Below are 20,676 nucleotides of genomic sequence, written 5' to 3'. Positions count from 1 at the left end.
CAAGAATGCCCATAAAAACCCTTGTAAAAGAGAAAAAATCCCAAACAACCCCCACGAAACAGCTGTTTCTCTGTTCCCTGCAATTTCTCTGAAAATCACTGGTTTTGTGCCAGTTACACATAGCTCACTCACCCCAAAGAATACAGTACTATTTCCACCAACGAAATTCCAAAATCATGTTGGGTCTCTCAGTACAAGTGAGAATTTGCTGTCAGTTATCTCTGTCAGGCTATTATCCTTACCAGCTATTTCAAGATGCCTGATGTAATTCTACTTGAGGACAAGATGCATACTTATCATCCTTTCAGTGAATGTGTACCATAAATACCAAAATTTCAGGCTACAATCAATGTGCAGGTGCTGTACAGAGCAGCCATTACAGAAAAGTGTCCAGTTACCCCCTGTAACCCATTTTCTTTATCTTCTGTAACCAGCTAAGCAAAGAACCACAAGCCTACATCTATGAAAATCCTGAATCCACTCCCTATTCACAAAACCTTTTGAAGCAGTGTGAAAGGATGTGCCTTGAACAACATAAAAGACTCACTGGGAAAGTTTAAGCACCTGTGCACCAAAAATGAATCTAAATTTGGTTAGAAAAATATAACAGTTTGCTTCACTTAACTAAACATATATCTAAGCCCTGAAGGTTTGCCCACAGGGAGATAAGCAAACTGAGACAAGAACAACTGAGATTCTAATTTCTTCAAAAACAAGGCTCTGAGAATTGCTGTGACCTCTGCAACAGCTGAGCTGGGAGCACTTATTGACCAAGACTTGCTGCTTTGTGATGCTGCACTCTGCCCAGGGACAGCAATGCTTTTCACAACTTCAGCTTTTCTGCAGCACAAAGCCTCACTGCATCATATAATACAAAACAAAACACTTCAACTGCAAAATACTGAGAAGGATGTCTCCCATCTCAGTAACTGAAATAACCAAATCAATGTTCTCTGCCTTCACAAAAATAAACTCAACCCTTACGCCCCAATGGGAATAATCATCACAAGTATTTTGCTCAAAATGATTACGTTGCTGGAACTAAGTTGTCTGAAGCAGTAAGGTGGGCAAAAGCACAAGTACAAAAATCACCTTTCAATCACAACTAAATTAAAATGAATATTAGTTTGAATGATTGTCATAAAACCATATAACAAGCTCTGAAAGCTGTCTGAGCTGTCACAGGAGATTAGGTACTATTCAAACCTCCTTCGCAATAAAATATTATTATTATTATTATTATTATTATTATTATTATTATTATTATTAATAATAATAATAATACTAATAATAATAATAATATCACCCAACATTTCCTGTTCCACTCCCTACCCTACAATTTTTCCCCTAAATAGCACTTGGTAAGCAGTACCAATAAGAAACCAGTTATATAATCCATTCGGGTAGTGCTATCTGCATTCCAAACAAAAAAGTTAATTGCACTGACACTACAGAGAGTTCTGAAGGAAAGAAGACAGATACATTTTATTCCTTTTAGTGTAAATACACATCACAAAACAAGCATGTGCCTATCACATGGTAATTTAAGAGTTACTGTAACGCTTTTCCTTACACATCTCTATAGGCTACAGGACACAGGCAGTGTAACTACCACAGGTTTAAGAGTGCTTGGTTCATTTCAGAGATTACTGCAGTCTAAAAGTAAAGTTTTCAGCATTTGCTATTTCCCTTTCAACTACTCTACTGCTCTGAGCAGTTTTAGCACAGAAATTCTATTGAAAACCTACCCATAAAGTCCTTTATCAAACACACAGAGAAATACCTCATGGCTGGTGACATCATTTGTTGTATACATGAAGAGATAAGTAAAGGGTCTGCAAGCAAATGGTAAAGTCCAGAATCCACATTTGTTCTTCCTGTAATGAATCAAATCAATCTGAAGAAAAGCAAGACATGCACTTGGCCAAACAACAGCGGTACAAGAAAATAAACTGCAGAGCTGCCTACAAAAACACTTCTGGTATTATCCTACTATTGTTCAGTGAGAGGAAAAGCTAGAAAAATCACTGTTACTCTTTGTAACATAACTGACAAAAAACTAGATTTAAAAAGTACTGAGATCATCTGCAAATAAAGGATTACAGTGATCTCCCCCACTGCTCCAATGACAGAGCAACCCATTGTAATGTTTGGTCATAATTATTCTGTAAGTCACCACATGAGTTTAGATCTGGAGGACTGGTTCCTAACCCCAGAGTTACCCCGGGCTCACAAATCACTTGCCTTGCATGCTTTGTAGCACTGTATTTAATATATGCTGTCATGCTTAACACTGCAGATACACAAAGGAGTTCATCTGTCAGCCAAGGCTGAACCAGAACTGCCTGTGTGCATATCTGAGTGAGCTCATGTTTGAAATAATTAGTTCAATTCAAAAGACAGTGGTCTTACTTCCACTTCATGAGTTTAAATTTTCTTCTGTAGGGAACGTTTTTCAGAAAAAGTTCCAGCAACAATTTCCATGCCATGTTCCAGCTGAACATCAGTGCTCTGGGGACCCTGGTATTACCATGCCTAAGGTATTGCTCCTGTACCAGAAATAATGTATATCCAGTTTTAGTAAAGGCAAACTCACACTGAAGTTATTAGGAACTCCTCACACCCAGTCCAGTGCAATTATTATTGACTACCCTGTAATCCCAGATTCCTTCCCCTGAAATACATCTGAGTTAGCCGGAAATCCTCATCTTTCCTGGACTTGCTGGGATCAGCAATAGGAAAGCAGATAAAATTCTGTGTTTCATCTGGCTTTAAAATTATCTCCCCAAAGAGATCTCAGTTGTGTTACCCAACCTCATGTAGATTTATTTTAACACAATCTAAATCTGATTCTCTGCTGTAAGAAGTATTTCCTCCACTTCACCACCCCTTTCCTTCTCTTCTGCCATTTTCTCCCAGTGTCACCCTCGTGCCAACAGTACCATCCAAACCTCAGCACAGCAAGGCAAACCAGGTAGCTGGAATAATTAATCATCTCTTTTTTGTTGGGACTAAGTTGCCAGGCAAATCAGATCCCTTAGCTTGCCTTCCAGATGGCATCACCAACACAGAGAAGGTGGAGGGGAAAAATGTCAAGCAGAGAAAGGAGAGAAGAAGGTACCAACAAAAATGCTGCAGATTTGTAATAGACTATAAAAAGACAGAGCATGTAACAACAGACTCAGATTTGCATCACATGATCCAAAGACTGCATTCTCCTTTCAGAAAACAAACTGCAATTCATTCATTTTGAGAAAAGCTCTGGTCTTTATCAGGCAAATCACATCAGCCACATGCTGGAAATTTTCAAAACTTCCTGAATCAGAGAAGTCACCATTTTAAAAAAATCCAGCCTAATTATTTTAAACCCCAGGTCACTCAGCTGTGTGACAAAGGGACAAAACAAAGACCAAAACTGTTTTCTGCATTCTAACAGGAGCCTTCTGTGGCCATGTACCCATGGCAATCCTCCCATGGCAACCTGCAGGAACAGGAGTGGGTCTGTGTTTATCTCAGATGGGATACCCAGGCTCTGAATGCTGCAAAATCAATGCTTTTTAGTACCTTTGTGCTTCATGAGCTTATTCACTGAATGGCCTTGAGAAGTAAGATGGCTGAACAAGGACAATGCTTCAGGAAAATTTAAAATTGCCATTTCTCAGTCACAGACAAGACCTTTTCTTTATGCTCCTTGTTACTGTTTAACTGGAATTGTATGCACGATAAAGGCTTCTTCCCTTTATGAGAAGGCACCCAGGTTACACTGGCCTTTGCCTAACACTGCAGATCACCAGGCTTAAAATGAGGTTTCCAACACAGCCAGACAAGATTTCAGATGGGCAAAGAGCATGTGCAGGCAAGTGAATCTGCTTAAAACAAATACTACCAGCAGCAACAGGCAAAACCACAACTTATGAATAGTTACATCTCTTAAAAGCACGAAGTAAATTAGCTGTAATGAATGTTTCTATTGAGCACAGTTGCACAGGGCTTCCCTCTATGCCATTTCATCAAGGTTCAAACAAATTGAGAAACACTTCCACATAGAGGCAGATTTTCAAGTAGGTATTTTAGCAAACTCCTTTTGAAGACTGCAAAATTTGGCCAAACTTCTGGGATTCTTCTCCCTGCCAGCAGCAGGCACACAGAGATGTATACAGAAAATATCTGTGATCCCTCATTCCTTGCAGACATCCCCCCTCACAGCACTTAGAACTGCAAGCTCTCAGCCACTGCCTATCCCAGGAAAAGGCAGTGAGTGAAACTCAGCCAAACAGGTGGTGGGGGGGAAGGAGTATAAACACCCCCAGGCTGATAAGAAAGGCTAAAAAGGAAAAGAGATCCCAGAAGCCCAACCCAAAGAACTACAAAATGCTGGAGCATTTTGGTTTTAGGCTCCAACAAATGGATGCTAAAAGTAAAACATTCAGGAGGGTTTGGACTTTAGATATCATGCTGTGAAACTCCAATAGTCATTTTATTCTACACATCTTCCCCACAATTTCTGATCTTTCTTAGCAATCCTTTCAATTGCTGTCAGAGATCAAATGATCATTTTTCATTCAAGTGAGAACATTGGAGGCTGTTTCACACTTGAGAATTAGCACTGAAGAATCAAGAGCTGTATTTTTGTATATATGTCTTCATTTTACATTCCTTATATCTCTTTATTAATGTTCTGATTTCACTCTTTGAAAATTATCAAGCACAGCTTTACTTTCAGACTCTCCCCTTTGAGTAAAACAGTGCAGAAAAGGAAAAAAAAGAGCAAACCAGGTATGATATTATAGGTGCCATTTTTTCAGTGTAATGAAACACTGCAATGAGGTCAGAGAATAAATTCATGGAGTATCAAAACAGCAGCCGACAGAAGAACAGGGGAGAAATTGCCAAAACTGCTGAGAAGGGTGTTTCAATCTGCTAATGGAGAGCAGAAGGAATAGCAGGAGGCTCCCTCTGAAGTTGCCACCCTGCCTGGAGAATTAACATTATCAACAGGTCTTCTCCAGATTCTACTATCCCCAGCTTGGCAGGATGCATCATATAATAATCCTGCTCAGTCCAATGCCAAATAAAACCCTAGCAGAAGCTGCTCCAGTCTCCTCCAGAGAGCCATCAAAGTGCAAATGGTCAGGAATGTGAATTTTCAAAAAAAACCTTTCTGAAAGTTTTTCAGCAGCAGCTATATGCCAGCTCTAAGTGTCTGTTCATTCACCTTACTGCCTGCAAAAAAAGCTGAACAATATTCTCAAAATACCGTCACTATCACCAGTTATTTACAAACTCAATCCACACCTGACTAGGGATTAATTCTTATTTTCTAAAAACATAAAAAGCCTCAACTATTAAACTTTTATTAAAATTGATCCAGAAAAATCTTGACAATTATTTCCAGACAAATGATAAGCCAGATGATGTCAGAAACCAAGCCTTGGTATAATCAAAAGAATATAATTAATAGGCTTTATAACAAACACCATTAAGGTGAAGGGTCTCTGTTGAAGCCCACCACAGAAGTCACCACTTAAATACTCAAGACAACACAACATGGCTGTTACTGGTGCCCACCCACAGGGCAGAGAGAAACAAAGAGGTGGTGCTGTAATTGTACCTCCCTCAGCTTCACATTTCAAAACATTGGAGTCAGCTTCAAAATATGCCATTCATTCCAAACCAGGAGTGCAGGGCACAGGGCTGGCTATCAGAAGACAAATTCCTGCTCCCTTCCCGAGTGCTCCTATTCCTTAGCACACTGCAGGTCAGCAGCACATGGGGCTGGAGTGCAGCCAGTGAAGATCTAAGTCTGCCAAGGCGCTAAATGGAGGAGCCTTAGAAGGTCTTGCCTACACCCACAAAAATCAGATGCGATTTTACATCAATATAAATTAATCTGCATCAATGACATCTACCTTTTGATCAATATTGGGTAGGGGTTTTATTTGATTTTTTTCATTAAAGGCTCCCCAGGGTGAATTCTGGCCCCACTTCCACCACAGCATTACAGAAGCTGCTCTGTTCTGCTGTCTAGTCCCTGCTGTAAACAACTTCATGTCTCTGAGCACAGTTATGTTACAGTGAACTTTTTCTGTGTGTCATATGGCAAACCACATCTTCACCCAGCATCACACTCTGCCAGACAATTCCACTCTCTCATTTATTCTGCCTTTCAGCTTTTTGATGCTGAAAAGCCCTGCAGTTGCATTCCCAGGGGTGTCAACAGACCTGCAGAGAACATTTAGTAAGATGTCCTTAAAGGCTAAAATTAACCAGAAAGCTGCTGTTTATTTTGAAGCTTGGGAACAGGGAGGTGTTTTATGTGTCAAAACGAGTGGCCTGACATCAAAAACCTAACATGAAACTTTGCCACGAAGAAGTGGGCTGGCACAAAGAGCAGACAAGGCTTTTATTTAAATGAAGTTGGCTGCCAGCACCAGAAAGTTTCACTATCAGCACTGCAGATGCCTGATACCATCTGTAACACACAGCAAGCCTATTATGTTATTTTGTTGTGTGTGTGGTTGTATACATAAAAATAAGGAGAGTTAAGAAGCTCTATATAACACACAACAGCCTGTGTACCATGGCTGCTCTAATCAGGTATTCCAGCCTGTGGAGGTCTAGATCCTATCTTAACCATTTCTGCACCAGCCAAGAAATATTTGATCTTCAGAGAAAATGTAAATTACGTGCAACACGTGTGTGTATCTCACTTGTCTCATCAAATCTTCTAAGTGCAAAAATCCCTTTCCATGTTAGGCTGATCAATCTGTTAATTTTTTAGCATATTGTCAATACTGTGTTTTAATTGTTTTTCCTAAAACTTGAAAATTATCAGTAGCATTGACTTGAAAATAAATAACCAAAACTTAACATGGCACATATAGACACTCCAAAAAATAGTTATCTAGTTTGTACATCACTAAAAGGGGCCAGGAAACAAATTGTTTTAATTACAGAGAAGGCATTTTTTAATGAACTCAGTCTCTTTTTAGCTCATAATATTTCTGCATTTTAATTTATTTTCCTAAGTAGTCCTCACTTTCCAATCTTCCATTTTGAACTTCCTTGCATTCTATATAACAGCATTGTATTTCAAGATATCTTTTAAAAAAGAATCACTGCTTAAAACTCCTGTAGATCACAACTCCTTTAGCAAGTTTCAAATCCTGATTTCTCTCCCTGGACATCAGCAAGCCTCTCCCATCAAGAGAAAAATAGAGGTCCCCTCCTCAAGAGCCATGGGATGTTTCCAGATGGCCAAGCTGAAGAGAAAGGAGTGCATCACCTACAAATTGCCTTGCTGGAGCTTTGGCTGTGTCACACAAAGGGAAAAAGGCTGTGTTGCCAGGGATCAGTCCCTTGCCAGTGTTTTTGGACAGCAGCCTCTGGGACACACCATGGCCACTGCACAGACACGTGGACAACGTCAATAACATCACTATCAGCTGCAAGTAGACACAGATGACCAGCCAGCCACTCCCTCCTCCCAGCCTCCTTTGTGTCAATAAATCTTAACCTGGCTGTTTGAGCAATGTTTAATCATAAACAGTTGGGAACATGCTTCAGAATATAAACAAAGGTGAGTAGGAGAAAAACGGAGAGTGCAGTACCCAGAATCACTCACCACTTGCTGCTGAGCCAGGTAACAGAGAGCAGAGAAACAAAGAACTGCTGGGAACAGCACACAAGCACCTGGTGTTCATTTAAAGCAATGACCATGCAACAATAAAGTACCCAGGATTGCAGCCATGGAAGGATTTCAAGGACTAAATGCATTAACATTCTTGGTTCTCTTAAAAACAAACAAAAAAGAAAAATTAAATTGCTTAGAACACCCACTCAGATGCATGGAAATAAACTATCCTCATTGATCTCATCCCACTGCCATTTACAACAGTCATCTTGATTCCCTTCTGTGTTGCTAATCAAGCTAAAATTAACTCCTCTCCCGCTTACCACACATGCTAGAGCCACAAAAATCAACACAGGGGCAGCAGGATCAATTGTTTCTCTCTACAAATACAGTCCACTTTGTTCCTGTAGTAAACATATATTTAGAACTTACAGGATCTCTCCAGGGATTTTAACCACGTTTATCATGGGGTTGGGTAGCTGTCTAGAATAAGTAGCTCTACACTTCAAACACTTCTGAACAACTTTTAGTCATTACTGGCCTCTAGGGACCTCTGTAGAACAGACTGCAAGAAAGTGGGGATTTCAGTCCTTTCAGCCAGGGTTTATCTTGGAAGAATCAACATCACACTTGTCACTCCTGCTCTGACTGAGAGCTAAGATGTGTCTTAAGGCAGCATCTCCACAAAGCCCTTCATTCCCAGAAGTTTGGGGCTTATTCAGAGGACACAGAGCTTCGTTTATATGGTTGTCACTCTAACAACAGTGGTAAAGAAAAAAAAAATCATATCTGAGTGCTCAGCTCTAAAGCAGCTTCATTTTAGATCCCCATGTGATGTTTTAAAGGAAAAATGCCAAACCAAAACAAAATCCTAACTCTACCAGATAACAGCCATTAAACAAAGCTGAAGTACAGATCAAATTGGCAGTACTATAGACTGGAACAGAAGTTTCAAAGAGAAAAGCACTCCGTGGAGATAAATATGCTTCAAGTGTGTGCTTGACAGCAGCCAAGATTTTATGGTATTGGAAAAATACAGTACAGGGATAAACAAGGTTAGTCCATCCACACCATGGTAACTTGCTGTCCCACTAAGTTAATGCAAGTGCACAGTGAAAGGCATCTCTTATGAAACAATGCAGGATGACATTTAATTCTGTGCTCTGCTCTGGCCACCTCATCCTGCACCAGTCTACAAATTCTACACTGTAAGGCTGAAATGGCAGACACTGCATAGTCCTGGGTCAGAGCACGTTTTGCTCAGCCCTTGCAAGGGCTCAGAGGTTTGACTGTCTCACCTTCCTGTAGGATTTCTCATTTCCCACTTTCCCCAGTTCTAAGGGAGCACTGCCAAACCACAGCTCCCAGTCCCAATGACAACACACAGCCCCTGGCTGCTTCAAGTCTCCTGGACCGTGGCTACTCTGGCAGCACCAGGCAGTGAGTCTGACATTGCTTTTCAGAGATGTCACAGAAATGCTCAACACCAGCTCTGGAATACACACACATTTACCCATTTTCTAGTGCACTGCACCAGAAAAGACTGTCTAATCCCCATTCACACTCAATTTTTCCCTGCTCCATGACAAATCTTGAGATAAGAGCCTAAGTCTGGCTTCCATTCTACCACAGCAGAGACCACAAGAAGTGACTCAGCCTCTGCCATCACCTCTCACTCCTTCCCTGCTTCTGTGAAATTCAAGAGTCCTTCTGAGAGGCTTTCCAAGCCTCTGCTAGTCCCACTGATCTTGGTTAAAATGAAAAAGGTCAATATTAACTATTTTCCTTCTTTGCTCATCTTGGCAGAAACACTCAACTATGTTTCCCCCTCAATCATAAACCACAATTAACACCTACCTCAGTGCCAAAAAAAAAGCCCCACCTGCACCCACGCTCAGAGGAACTTCCCTATACTGGCTTCTACACAGAGTTCTGTTTTCAATATGAAATTAAACAGTTCACCAAGAATTAAATATGTACTGACAGTATGGAACTAACTGCAGGGCCACAGTTGGCCTCTACAAGAAGCACTGGTTATTCATTTCCATACCTCATTCAATACTAAGAATTTGAAATCTGCCATGGAACTTTCAGCTGGCTGCAGATCCTGCCCCCTTCACCACACAAGTCTGGCCACTGCTGCCACAGGCAAGCAGAAACTTAAATTCTACTCCCATTTTCATCCTAACTTCCATTTCCTCAAGAAGACTCTTCCTTTATTACTACAAGTATCCAGAGTCCTGGGACATTTTTGTACCCTGGAGAATAAGGGAAAACTAACCATTTGAAAATAGCAGTTCATAAAATCTCCTAATAACCTTTTCAGAGAGAGGCACTTGTTTCAGCATCTTTGCTGGATACACTACAGCAGTTTGATTCTCATGTAAAATCTCATTTACCATGCCATCAAGTTTCTTCTAATGGGCCATTCATCATAGTAGGGTTTGCTCTCAAATAGCCAGCCCAACACCTTGAAAGGTCTCACACAAGTCATTTAACAGACTCAGCCTTCCAAAGCCAGGGAACTACCTATAAACACATTAGGAAGGGCTGTGCAAAACAAAATCACCTCAGTAAAGCTCAGGAAAAAAAAAAAAAAAATCCTAATTTCCACATATATATGCCAGAAAAAGCCTGTGTGTGGGATGGTACTAACCTTTGAATTCAATCAGACTCTCTAAGAGGGCTCTAACATGCAGAGCATGACTATGATGTATTTTCCTTTGAGGCTGGTTCAGTTCATTTAGAAAGTGATTTGGAAAAGCTAATGTACTATTTATATACATTATAAAAAACTTCCCATATGGAGTTAAAACTTTGCAAAATGTTCACATAAGTCCGTTCCACTCCCTCGGAAGACATTTCACAATCCATTCAATACCCATTAGAGGAAGCCAGGATTACTGTTTTAAAACAGCTCTGAGGGTAGTTTAAATGTTTTAAAAGCTGACAGCTTCTAGACTCAGAGCCAAATAAACATTTGGGGCAACAGAAAGCCTCTTACACAAGTGTCTACAAAGTGACATCCACCTGCATCCTTCCAAATATTGACATCTAAAATAAAGGTTAAAAGACAATCCCAGGCACAACCTTCCCTCCTACTAAAAAACAATAATTTTACTGTGATTCAGATGATGATGTACTGAATTGGCTCATGAAAGACCACCTAGAAGGATGTGGTTAAGATTGCAAACAATAAAAAACAATCTCAAGATTTCTAAGGTATTTTAAATCCTTCCAGTATATACAACTGTGCTGAGGGGTTTAATCCTTGAAAAGAGTCTAACCAACTGAAGTGACAATGACTCTTGCAAAATACAGCATATGTGGAAGTTGTCACCCCAGTGGTTTCATTATTTTTAAATTAGGAAAGTTTTAGAGACTTATCCTGTCATATTACCGGCAGAGTTTGATGCTCCCTTTCTTTTGTTCCAGGAGAATATACAGAATTATGGAAACATTTTATTTTAATGGATGTACCTTATCTGAAGATTTATATGAACTTCACAGTTTGCAGTATCTGCTTTTTAGGGAACAGAATTCTGGCAATTTTCTGCCACAGTTTTTTTTTTTTCAATAGGAATTCTCATTCTTGCAATGGAGAACAAAGCAGGAAGAAATTGAGAAGAAACTGTAATCTCTTGGAGAAGAGGATGCACCCACCACTTGGTGACAAGAGACCTCAGATTCAGAATCAATATCCACCAAAACAAACTTGTTTCCCAACTTCATCCTGTTTGCAGCGATTTTTACACAATTGTAAACAAACGATGCGCAAGTCTAAACTACTCAATTGTGCCTATTTTCAACAGCCAGTCTCCATATGCCTTGTTTACACAAAATACACAAAAAAAAATGATAGCAATTCTTTTATTGAAGCACTATCAATCAGGAATTTTCTCCCAAGAATTCCTATGCCTGAAGGAAACTTCAGTGCTTGCCTTAATATGTCATAAAGGCATTAGCAGCAAAGCATGTGCCAGCCTTTGACTTCCTTTGCAGGTCTTCCCAGGACTAAAACAGTTTCATCATCTTGTCTCATTAGATGGTGTCTGAGGGAGACATGGGAAAAGAAGAGCTATAGTAATTATCCAGATGAATGGACAAGGCAGAAGGAGGCAAAGCCACCCAATTGCCAGGCTTGTTGACAGCCAACACCCCTTCACGCACGGTGGGCAGGCAGCCACCAGCACCACGTTCTGCCAGCCAGGAGACAATTCAAAAAGGGAATGAGATCAATAAATACATAGCAGTTGGCACATCTCCCACACCAAGAGTCTGCCCTTACTAGCTTGGGCTATGCCTCAAACTGAATATGAAAAGCAAAATCATTTTTGGTCTACCCATTAGGTAGAAACAAAATTTGCTTTCTGTGTCTAGTCCCTTTCTCCTCCCACGCAATCAGGATTCCGAGTGTGTAAGAGTCCAGAGTTCTTATGCCCTCGAGAGAGGAAAGGCCTGAAGTTGCTCAAGAACAATTCCTTTAGCAAGTGCACAAACTGGCTCTGCAGGGAGTCCAGTCCTGCTTAGACAAACTGTTGGTGGCTTCTGTATGTGGCCTAAAGGGAGATAGAAGATTAAAACAGCTTGTGTGGGAAGATTTCCCAAGGCTCTCCTTGAAGTGGCACGAAGCAGAAAAAAGGGGTACAGCTCCAAGGTTGTGCTGCAGAGAGGGAGGGAGGGATGTCCTTTTCCACAGTGCTTACGCCACCTCTGCAAGGCTTTTTGTCTCCTCATTCTGTCCTGAAAGATGGAGTGGATTGTACTTGCACATGAAAACAGCCTCTTATGCTAGAAGGTTCTTGGAGCAGGATAATAAGTGGTAACAATGTGCTTAAAGTTTCCTTCCACTTCTCCTCCTATCCTAATCACACAGCATATATTAACAGAACCAGACAAAGACGGTCCATCTTTGCTCCTTCAGCTAAGGCAGAGTTCCTAATTAACTTCTACATTATTTCTCCCCAGCTGTCAAGATGTCCTCAAAGAACATGAAAATTACATATCTGGTACATTTAAAGGAGGGAGGAAAACCACCAAAGTAAATTGCACATGCACAACAAACAACAGCCCAAGAAATTAAACTGGCTTTTAAGTTACTAAAAATAGACAGGATGGGAGGGGAAGGGACTATCAATCAAATCTCAGAGTTGCTGAATATTCAAAGAACAGCCTCGTAATAGACTGCTCTCTCAAGATTGCTTGAAATTTTTATGATAAAAAATGCACGAAGACATGAAAAAAGGAGCAGAAGGATAACGAAGAGCAAAATACACATGACAGAAGTGGATACAGAGTATTAATTAGGCCATTAAGATACTTAAATGTTTTACTGTCCAATAAAATATGTATTTCATAAAAATTAAGTGCCATGCAGAAGGAATGCACACATGCATTTACTGAGCTGTTCTGAAGAAACCAAAGATGTGAATTACTAGCAAAAAACATTTGTGGACAAGAGTGAATAGACATTAGTAAAATTGTATTTGTACTATGAAAACAAAGAATATGCAATTGGATGGAAATTTTCACTCACATTTACTTAAGGGAGAAATTCATCTGCTCTATAAGCATCTCATCAATCTGCTTTTATGAGCAGTCTGCAGTCAACTGAAATAGGGAGACTTATAAATACTTGAAAAAACAGTTCAGTGATTAATACTGAATTATTGACTGAAGTGAATGCATTAAGACCAGACAATAATTTGTACTCACAATTAGTCGATTAACCATGTCTGGAAGTACATCAAGATGTCTTTTCACAGCCCATATTCAGGAGACAGAAAAAAATGCTTCAGCTTTTTCATCTTACAAATTTGTCAAAGAAAAAAAAATTTGCAAAAATGACACCCCAGACATCCAGACCTTCAGCTCCACATTTTCCCTGGCTTGCAGTCAGTTACATCAGGGCCCATCAGCCATTTCAGATGTATAAAACAACATTTTAACCTAAGTTTACCTGTGAGAAAACACTGCACAAGCCCAGGGGACTTCCAAGGCATTTGCTGCAAAGCATATTCAACTGTAAGAGAACAAAGAGCTTCACCACCCAATACACTGTGGACTGAGTTTTACAGCACATTTCACTGCCATACTTTTCTTTCTTTACTGTGATATCCCAGTCATGAGTCTGCAACCTCAGGAAACTCCTGGATGCACAGGGACTGAACCAAAGATAATAAAACAAAGCTGGTCTTGGGCATGGCTACATGTGAGAGAAGCCTCTGTGCTCTGGATGGCTCTTTAGGAAAAGGAAAGAATCTGTACTAATGTGAATCTGTGCAAATGAGAAATTTTCTCCCTTTTCATTAACATCACCAGCTCAAAAGCACATGATTTTTCTTATTTTAACCACATTTCCACTTGGATTGGAAAGAAAAACTGTCTCATCCACATCTAACTAGCAGTGAGATGAAGCTTGGCCTGTGAAGCATTTCTGGTTACAGAGCCCTCGGCTCCGAAGGCAGAACACCCAGACTCTGCTCAGACACTGAGCTAGAAGGAGCTCAAAGTAAATCACTGCATGCCAGAGGAGCTGATATGGAGCTGAGTGCTAGCAGAGCTCCCCCCAGAATAGGAAAGCCAGCTGGAGGGAGCTGTCAGCTCCCTGAGTGCTTTAACAAGCACCTCAGCAGCCTGTGTCCCCTTTGTCACCCCACGCTGCCCCCAGACCCTCGCTGGCTCCTCTCTGCCATCACTGCAAAAACTCCTCCCAATAACACACACTGATTACCACACCTGGCCCACCAATAAGCCTTTATTTGCATGGCATAAGTGGCAAATTCAAGTAGTTCCCTGCTCTCTACCAACATCCTGTTGCCACATCTACTCCTCCAGGAAACTGCAACACAGGGGGAGAGAATTTGGCATCCCACAGAACAGCTCTGATGCCAAATGGCCAGCGGAGCAGTTACTGGGAGCTTGCTTACAAAGACAACAGGCACATTAATCTGCTTGTCATTTATGCTTTCAGTTATTCAGTGCAAGGCTGCCTATCACATTTTCTGCAGAGTACAAAACAAAGCAAACAGCATTATTTTGATTTGTTACCAGGACAGATGCTCTACAGTGAGTATGCTCACACAGCTGGCACCAAAATAACCAGGATATGAATTACTACAGATTTCATCATTTTTATTTCCCATTTTCAGAAAAGCAAAAACTTTCACACTCATTCATCCTTTAGATTTATATGAAAACACAACAGTGCCCACAGGAAGGAATCCACAGTCACCTAAGGATACGTGCCATGATTAAGAGTTTGCTAGCACAAAGAAGTTACACCAGCATAACCTGAATCCACATTTATGACTTTATAGCTTTATGACTTTATATCCACACAAAACTGTACAAGACAAGTGTGGCATGTTCTCCTTAGATTAATCTTTTCATAATCAACAAAGCTGAACCAAGCCTGGCTTAAAAGAATCCATAAGGACATACACTGAGTTTTGCATAACCTTAGTTTATATTCACAACCTGACTTACAGCAGAGCTATTTTTGAATCAACAAATTGAGCAGCAGTTTCACAAGAGAGAAACTTTTCCTCAAACGTTTAATATAACTCATGACAAATTGAGCTGCTGAGCCAAAAATTATTACTTGACATGAATTCCATAATTAAAATCAGGTAATCCTTTATCACATCTTGCTGTGCAACAAAAAAACCCGCTCTCAAAGGCAGTCTTTGAAATTGAGTAAGAGCATGAAAAATACAAGATGAAGCACTAAGAAAGCAAATCTTTAAAGGGTTTCTAGCAAGAGTAAAACCACGATCCACAAGCTGTAGCACAGCAACATATTTCAAACAAAGAACAAAAAAAAAAAAAAAAATAAAAAATAGTTGCAAATGCAAATAATGCAATATTTAAGAAGCAAAACTACCTGAGGAGTTACCAGAGACAACATACATATGCAGCATTTCAGAAACAACAAGTTCTGCAGTCGTGGTTCCGTGGTAAAAGCATTTCCTTGGTGTGTGTACACAGGGTGTGCAGCTGCCCCCAGATGTAAGGACACCCTCCCTCGTACCCACCAAGGCAACAACAAGAATGGAGCTCGAGTGGTTGCTGAGCTCACCAAAACACTGCAGTGCACTGTGCACATCTCCATTTTCCTAGAATGTGGCATCTTTAAAAACCTGAATTAGTGCCTTGAGTTTCTGGCTATCAGACTGTACAGCCACATCCCTTAGAAACTGGATCTAATTCTACATTCAGAATTTAGACAGCCCCATTACCCAAACACTGAAGGGAACTTGTGTACTCACAATATGGAAAGATTAATGAATGTGTAAAATTCTGCAGGATCAGCACCTTGGTGTGTGGTCAGAGTATTGGACTATTTATTTTTGTCAAGTTTATTGAGCACCTAGAAAAATCCCATTATAAATAAAGCAGCATGCTCTTAATAAAACTTGACATGCATGGTAAACTTTCCATTTATAATTTATAATATATACACATAATTTTTTTTACTTTAACTCTATGTTTTAATTTGATTTCATACATCCATATATTTACTTCCCTTGTATTTATTCTCAAGCTAAGAAAGCTCCTCCATTTATTTCCTAAATGCCAAAAGAACTGCAGATTTTAAAACTTGTTTTTATGCTTAGAAACCTCATACTGAAAGAACCCATTTACACTGAAAAACACCAACTTCAGGCTCCATTAATAACGCTACTGCAAAAATCCTAAATGGTCACAGAAGCAATAAGCAAATATCCCTTGAAACATTCCCAAACAAGCATCATTTTCCAATCTATTGAGCTCACAGTTCAAAAAGCTCAAGTGCTATTATCAGGCTATGCTCAAGCAACATTTGCAGGTTTGGTCAATAGAACTTTTGTATTTAACAGCATCTGAAGACCTGATTTATAGCTACTTAAAATTCAGGTTAGGAAGTTTAACTTTCAACTGCTACAGTTCTTTCTGTTCTGGGGGACAAAACAGACAAATAAATAAATAAACAAATACTTATTTTAGTTACTAGAAGTGCCTAACTCGTTATTGCCAATTATTTTTAAAATTGAGTCAATTTTGAAGACAACAAAGAAAAAGTTAATAATTCATCATTAACCTGACCCTGTAAACACCTGATTACACCACAAATTTGAAGAAATTACTGTCTTCAGCAGGAAAAAACACTCCAGTTAATGGTTCCTGCTCTATCTTACACTTTTGCTGGTATCACGAGTTTTTAAAATCTAGTGCATATTCTCCTGTAGTTTTGACTTCTTCTCCTTCTTGCAGAAAAACACCCAGATATTTATCTCCAAATTTCCAGCTCCCACCAGCACAGCTAAAAAAAGTCACAAGCTATAAAAAGAGTTTCTAGCAAATCTTTAATTTGATTTGAAGCACTTATTTTTGATGTAAGTACTTCCATCATTTCATCTTGATTTATGTTTATAATGTCTGCTGTAATATGGCACTTATTAATTAAACTGATTAAGGATCTTCAGCTGTACCATAGGTCCTCCACTCTTCCACCCACTTTGTTCCTAACTGTCATTAACCTCTAGGAAATGTCCTCTTTGTTGGTTATTACTGTTTAATTATACTGTATAGTTATGTCATCACATCTGTGAAATACAACCTCCCATAACAACACAGCTGTGGAATATGATACTCCTGCCCAGCAGTAAAATCTTGGTTACAGCAGAGAATCCACACACACCACGTTGATGGAGGAAGTGATATGAAAATTTTCAAAAGCCCTTGAGTTTGAGTAGGGCTGTTGAGACAGGAGGTAAGTACAGCCTTCAAGAGAGGTCTCAAACTCCCCTCCTTCCTCCCTTCCCACTCCTCCTGACAAGATCCTCCATACATTTCAGGAATTACTTCTAAACTCAGAAAACTTAGAAAAGAGAACTTCTATACAGAAATAGCAAAGTGAGAAGGAACCTCAGAAAACAGAATTTATGAGCTCATCATTTATTTTTTAACAAATAGTATAAACTACAACTGAAAGACACTTTTTCCTGGAACCCTCTGCTTCCATTCATGATCTCATGATGCACAAGCATTTCCTCTGCTTATAATGTAAAAGCAGCAGTGACTGCAGTGGTCCGAAGAAAACAGTGTTCTGCACATTTCTGCCATCCTTTACAGGTGGGAGGAAAAGGGAGGACAACCACTCAAACAACTGGTTTTCAGAATATTACCAGCAAGAGCTCCCCACATCACAAGGACCTCCCTCTAAAACACTAGATGGAATGACTCCTGAATTTTAACATAAACTGTACATTCTGCTGGTACACGGAAAAGGTGTGGCTGTATCAAACACAGCAGGAGTGTTACCATAACATGCAGAAAACATTGTGTAAAGTCTGTGTACTCCAACCTGTCCTCCCTTTGTCCTCCTTCTGACATTAGCTGGCAGCAAGCACACAGGCTTCTCTACAGGAAAAAAAAAGGCACTTTATGTTTACTGGGGAGAGATTTGTGTGTGTGTGTCTGTGTGTGTGCACGTGTGGAGAAGGTGATTGGGAGAGAATTGTCTGATTTTTCAAGAGTGGAGATAACGAGATAACAGCAGCCAGTTTCAAGCCTCAATCAAGACTGTTTTCTTTTTCCTGGTCTGGGTTACAAACCCTTGACTGGCCAGTAAGAAGTTGTTTACCTGATAGAAGCAAGGGGGCAAATTCCTTTAGATTGATGCAAAACATTTTCCTACTCTGGAAGTCAGAAAGGGAGGAGCACCAAGTTTATTTATGTAGCTCGAACAGCAGCCAAGCTATGAGGATGCCTTATTGTGTAGAGTTCAGAAGTGTACATTAAACTCCTCCCTTTAAAGCAATGCAGAAGGAAAGCTGCCATTCCCACTCCAGGAGTCAAGAGCAAAGGAGAGAGAAATAAGCAACTAGATTGCTGTTTGACATAGTTTTCTGTCACAATGCTTATGATTAACCAAGTGAAGAAATGGAATGACAGGGAGGAGAGAGCTTGAACAGACACCAGAGCCAGAGGGAATGACAACAGAAGTGCCCAGGGCTTCGGGTGGTCTTGTTTTACAAAGCCAGATTAATTACCCAGACACTAAAGGACATCTCTTTTAGAAAATGAAACACGTTAGAAACCAAAACGCCTCAGAGAGTGAGCAGCTAGGGAGCTATAACTAAATTACAAAGTACAAAATGAAGCAGCCTGCAGAGGAAATGAGTAATTAAAAAACCCTCCCCTGAGCGACAGGCTGGAGAGGGATAACTCCAGGACCCTGGTGCTGGAGGTAAACAATACCAAAGCCAAAATGACAGCTGAAAACAGATGTTTTATACAAATAACAGCCCCCCAATCTCCTGCCTTCACAGTGCACTCAGAGATGGCATTAGGTACAGCCAGTCTGGAACAACCTGAGGAGATGCACACAGGAATTACATCACCCACCACTATCACTGCTGCCCTGGGGTGAAGCACTGCACTAGCTGGACAGTACTCAGCAACTATAAACAATGCTTTCAGAGGAAGAAATAGATTAACATCAACTTCATTCTTCTTTCTGCAAGAGAATTTAACAGAGCACAGACCCTGGTAGCACAGCAAACCCTTCTGCACTCCTCTCCCCTTTCTCACGGAAGCAAAGGACACCTTGGGCACCTGTGGTCCTGGTAAGCAGCATCACTCCCAGCCTGGCCTCACTCCTTTTTTTCTGCTGCTACAGAGAGACACCAGGAACAACACCTAACTTGCCAACCCTTAAGTAAGCAATTCTGGCAAAGTGGTTTCCAACTTTTTCCGCTAGATCTTTTCCAAGGACGACAAGCCTTGGGTGTAGCAAGTTTTAGCCCACTGAGAGTCCTTCCATCTTCTCTGCCTTTCTGAAACCCGTAAGAGCCACCAGTTGAACATGCAGGCAACCATGGAGGATGATGACCATGGGGGACAGCGAGGGGCTCACACTTTCACACTTCTTCCCCTGACATGGCTCCATCAGAGGGAGCAGCCCCAGTCCCAATGAACATCATCCCCTTTCTGGGATGGCAGCAGGGCCGGGAAGGTGAGGACAGCCCATGCTGATGGTGAGAACCTCAGCAGGCAGATGTCCCTCGCCACCAGCTCAAGCCCTGCACCAGGTGAGTGCTCCTCACCCACTGTGACCAGCTTCAGGCGAGGGGACCTCCAGTGTCCCCTAAGGCTCTCTGTGAGCAGCAGGACCCCTCACCACTATCTCCACCTTATTCAGAGGCAGACCCTCACCATCCCCAGACCCCTGATGGGCAGAGGGACCCTTGTCCATCAGCTGTGTCCCCTCACCATCACCTCAGGCCATTCTCCTGGCAGACACACACCCCTGCATGGGACAGGGGCAGCTCACCGTCTGCTCCGTGGGGCGAGGGGCCCTCGCCGTCCCCTCCTGTTAGGAGCCCCCGCTCCGCCCAGCCCCGCGCCCCCTCCCCGGCACCGAGGGTCCTGCCCCGCGGGGCGGCCCGGCCCCGCCGCCCCCGGCACTCACTGCGGCGGGAGCTGCAGGGCCGGGCCGCCGCGGCGCTGGAAGGCGCCGTCCACGAAGACGCCGTTCTTGCCGAGGCAGCGCAGGTAGAAGTGCGGCTCCTGGAAGCTGAGCTGCAGGTGCCGCCGCGAGATGAAGCTGGAGTGCCCCATGTTGACGTCCACCGAGCCCTGCGAGGAGTTGCGGCCTATGGTGACGGCCGGCTGCCGCATGAGGAACTCGAACTCGCGGCCCTGCAGCCGCGCCAGCACCGGCCCGGTGCAGGCGGCGGGCGGCGCGGCCGGGGGCGGCGGCCCGGGAGGGGGCGCGGCGGCGGGGCTGCAGGGCGCCGAGCGCAGCGCCAGCAGAGCCCGCGCCCCGCTACTGTCCTCACCGATTTCGGCCATGTTCCCCGGCAGCGAGCGAGCCAGCGTGCCGGCCTCCGGGGCGGGGCCGGCGGGGCGGGGATGGCGGGGACGCGGGGCGGGGCGGGAGCCGCGCCGGCCGCCGCCTCCCCCGGCAGCTCCGCCGGGCGCGGCCGCCCCGCCGCGGTGCGGGGCGCGGGGCGGGGGCGGCAACGGCGGCCGCGCGGCGCCGCCTGCGGGCCGGG

General features: G+C 42.2%; 1 protein-coding gene across 1 annotated transcript in view; it reads right to left on the bottom strand.

Moving 5' to 3' along the window:
* FOXK1 (forkhead box K1) overlaps positions 1-20,473 on the bottom strand; it is a 48,012-nt gene extending 27,539 nt beyond the window's left edge. The window contains exon 1 of the mRNA XM_056503805.1: positions 20,091-20,473. Within this exon, the coding sequence (XP_056359780.1) occupies positions 20,091-20,473 (383 nt within the window). The remainder of the gene's footprint in view (positions 1-20,090) is intronic.
* Positions 20,474-20,676: the final 203 nt, after the last annotated feature.

This window comes from Oenanthe melanoleuca, chromosome 14, assembly GCF_029582105.1.
Source record: "Oenanthe melanoleuca isolate GR-GAL-2019-014 chromosome 14, OMel1.0, whole genome shotgun sequence".
Classification (NCBI taxonomy): domain Eukaryota; kingdom Metazoa; phylum Chordata; class Aves; order Passeriformes; family Muscicapidae; genus Oenanthe; species Oenanthe melanoleuca.
This window is presented reverse-complemented; position numbering and strand designations above follow the sequence as displayed.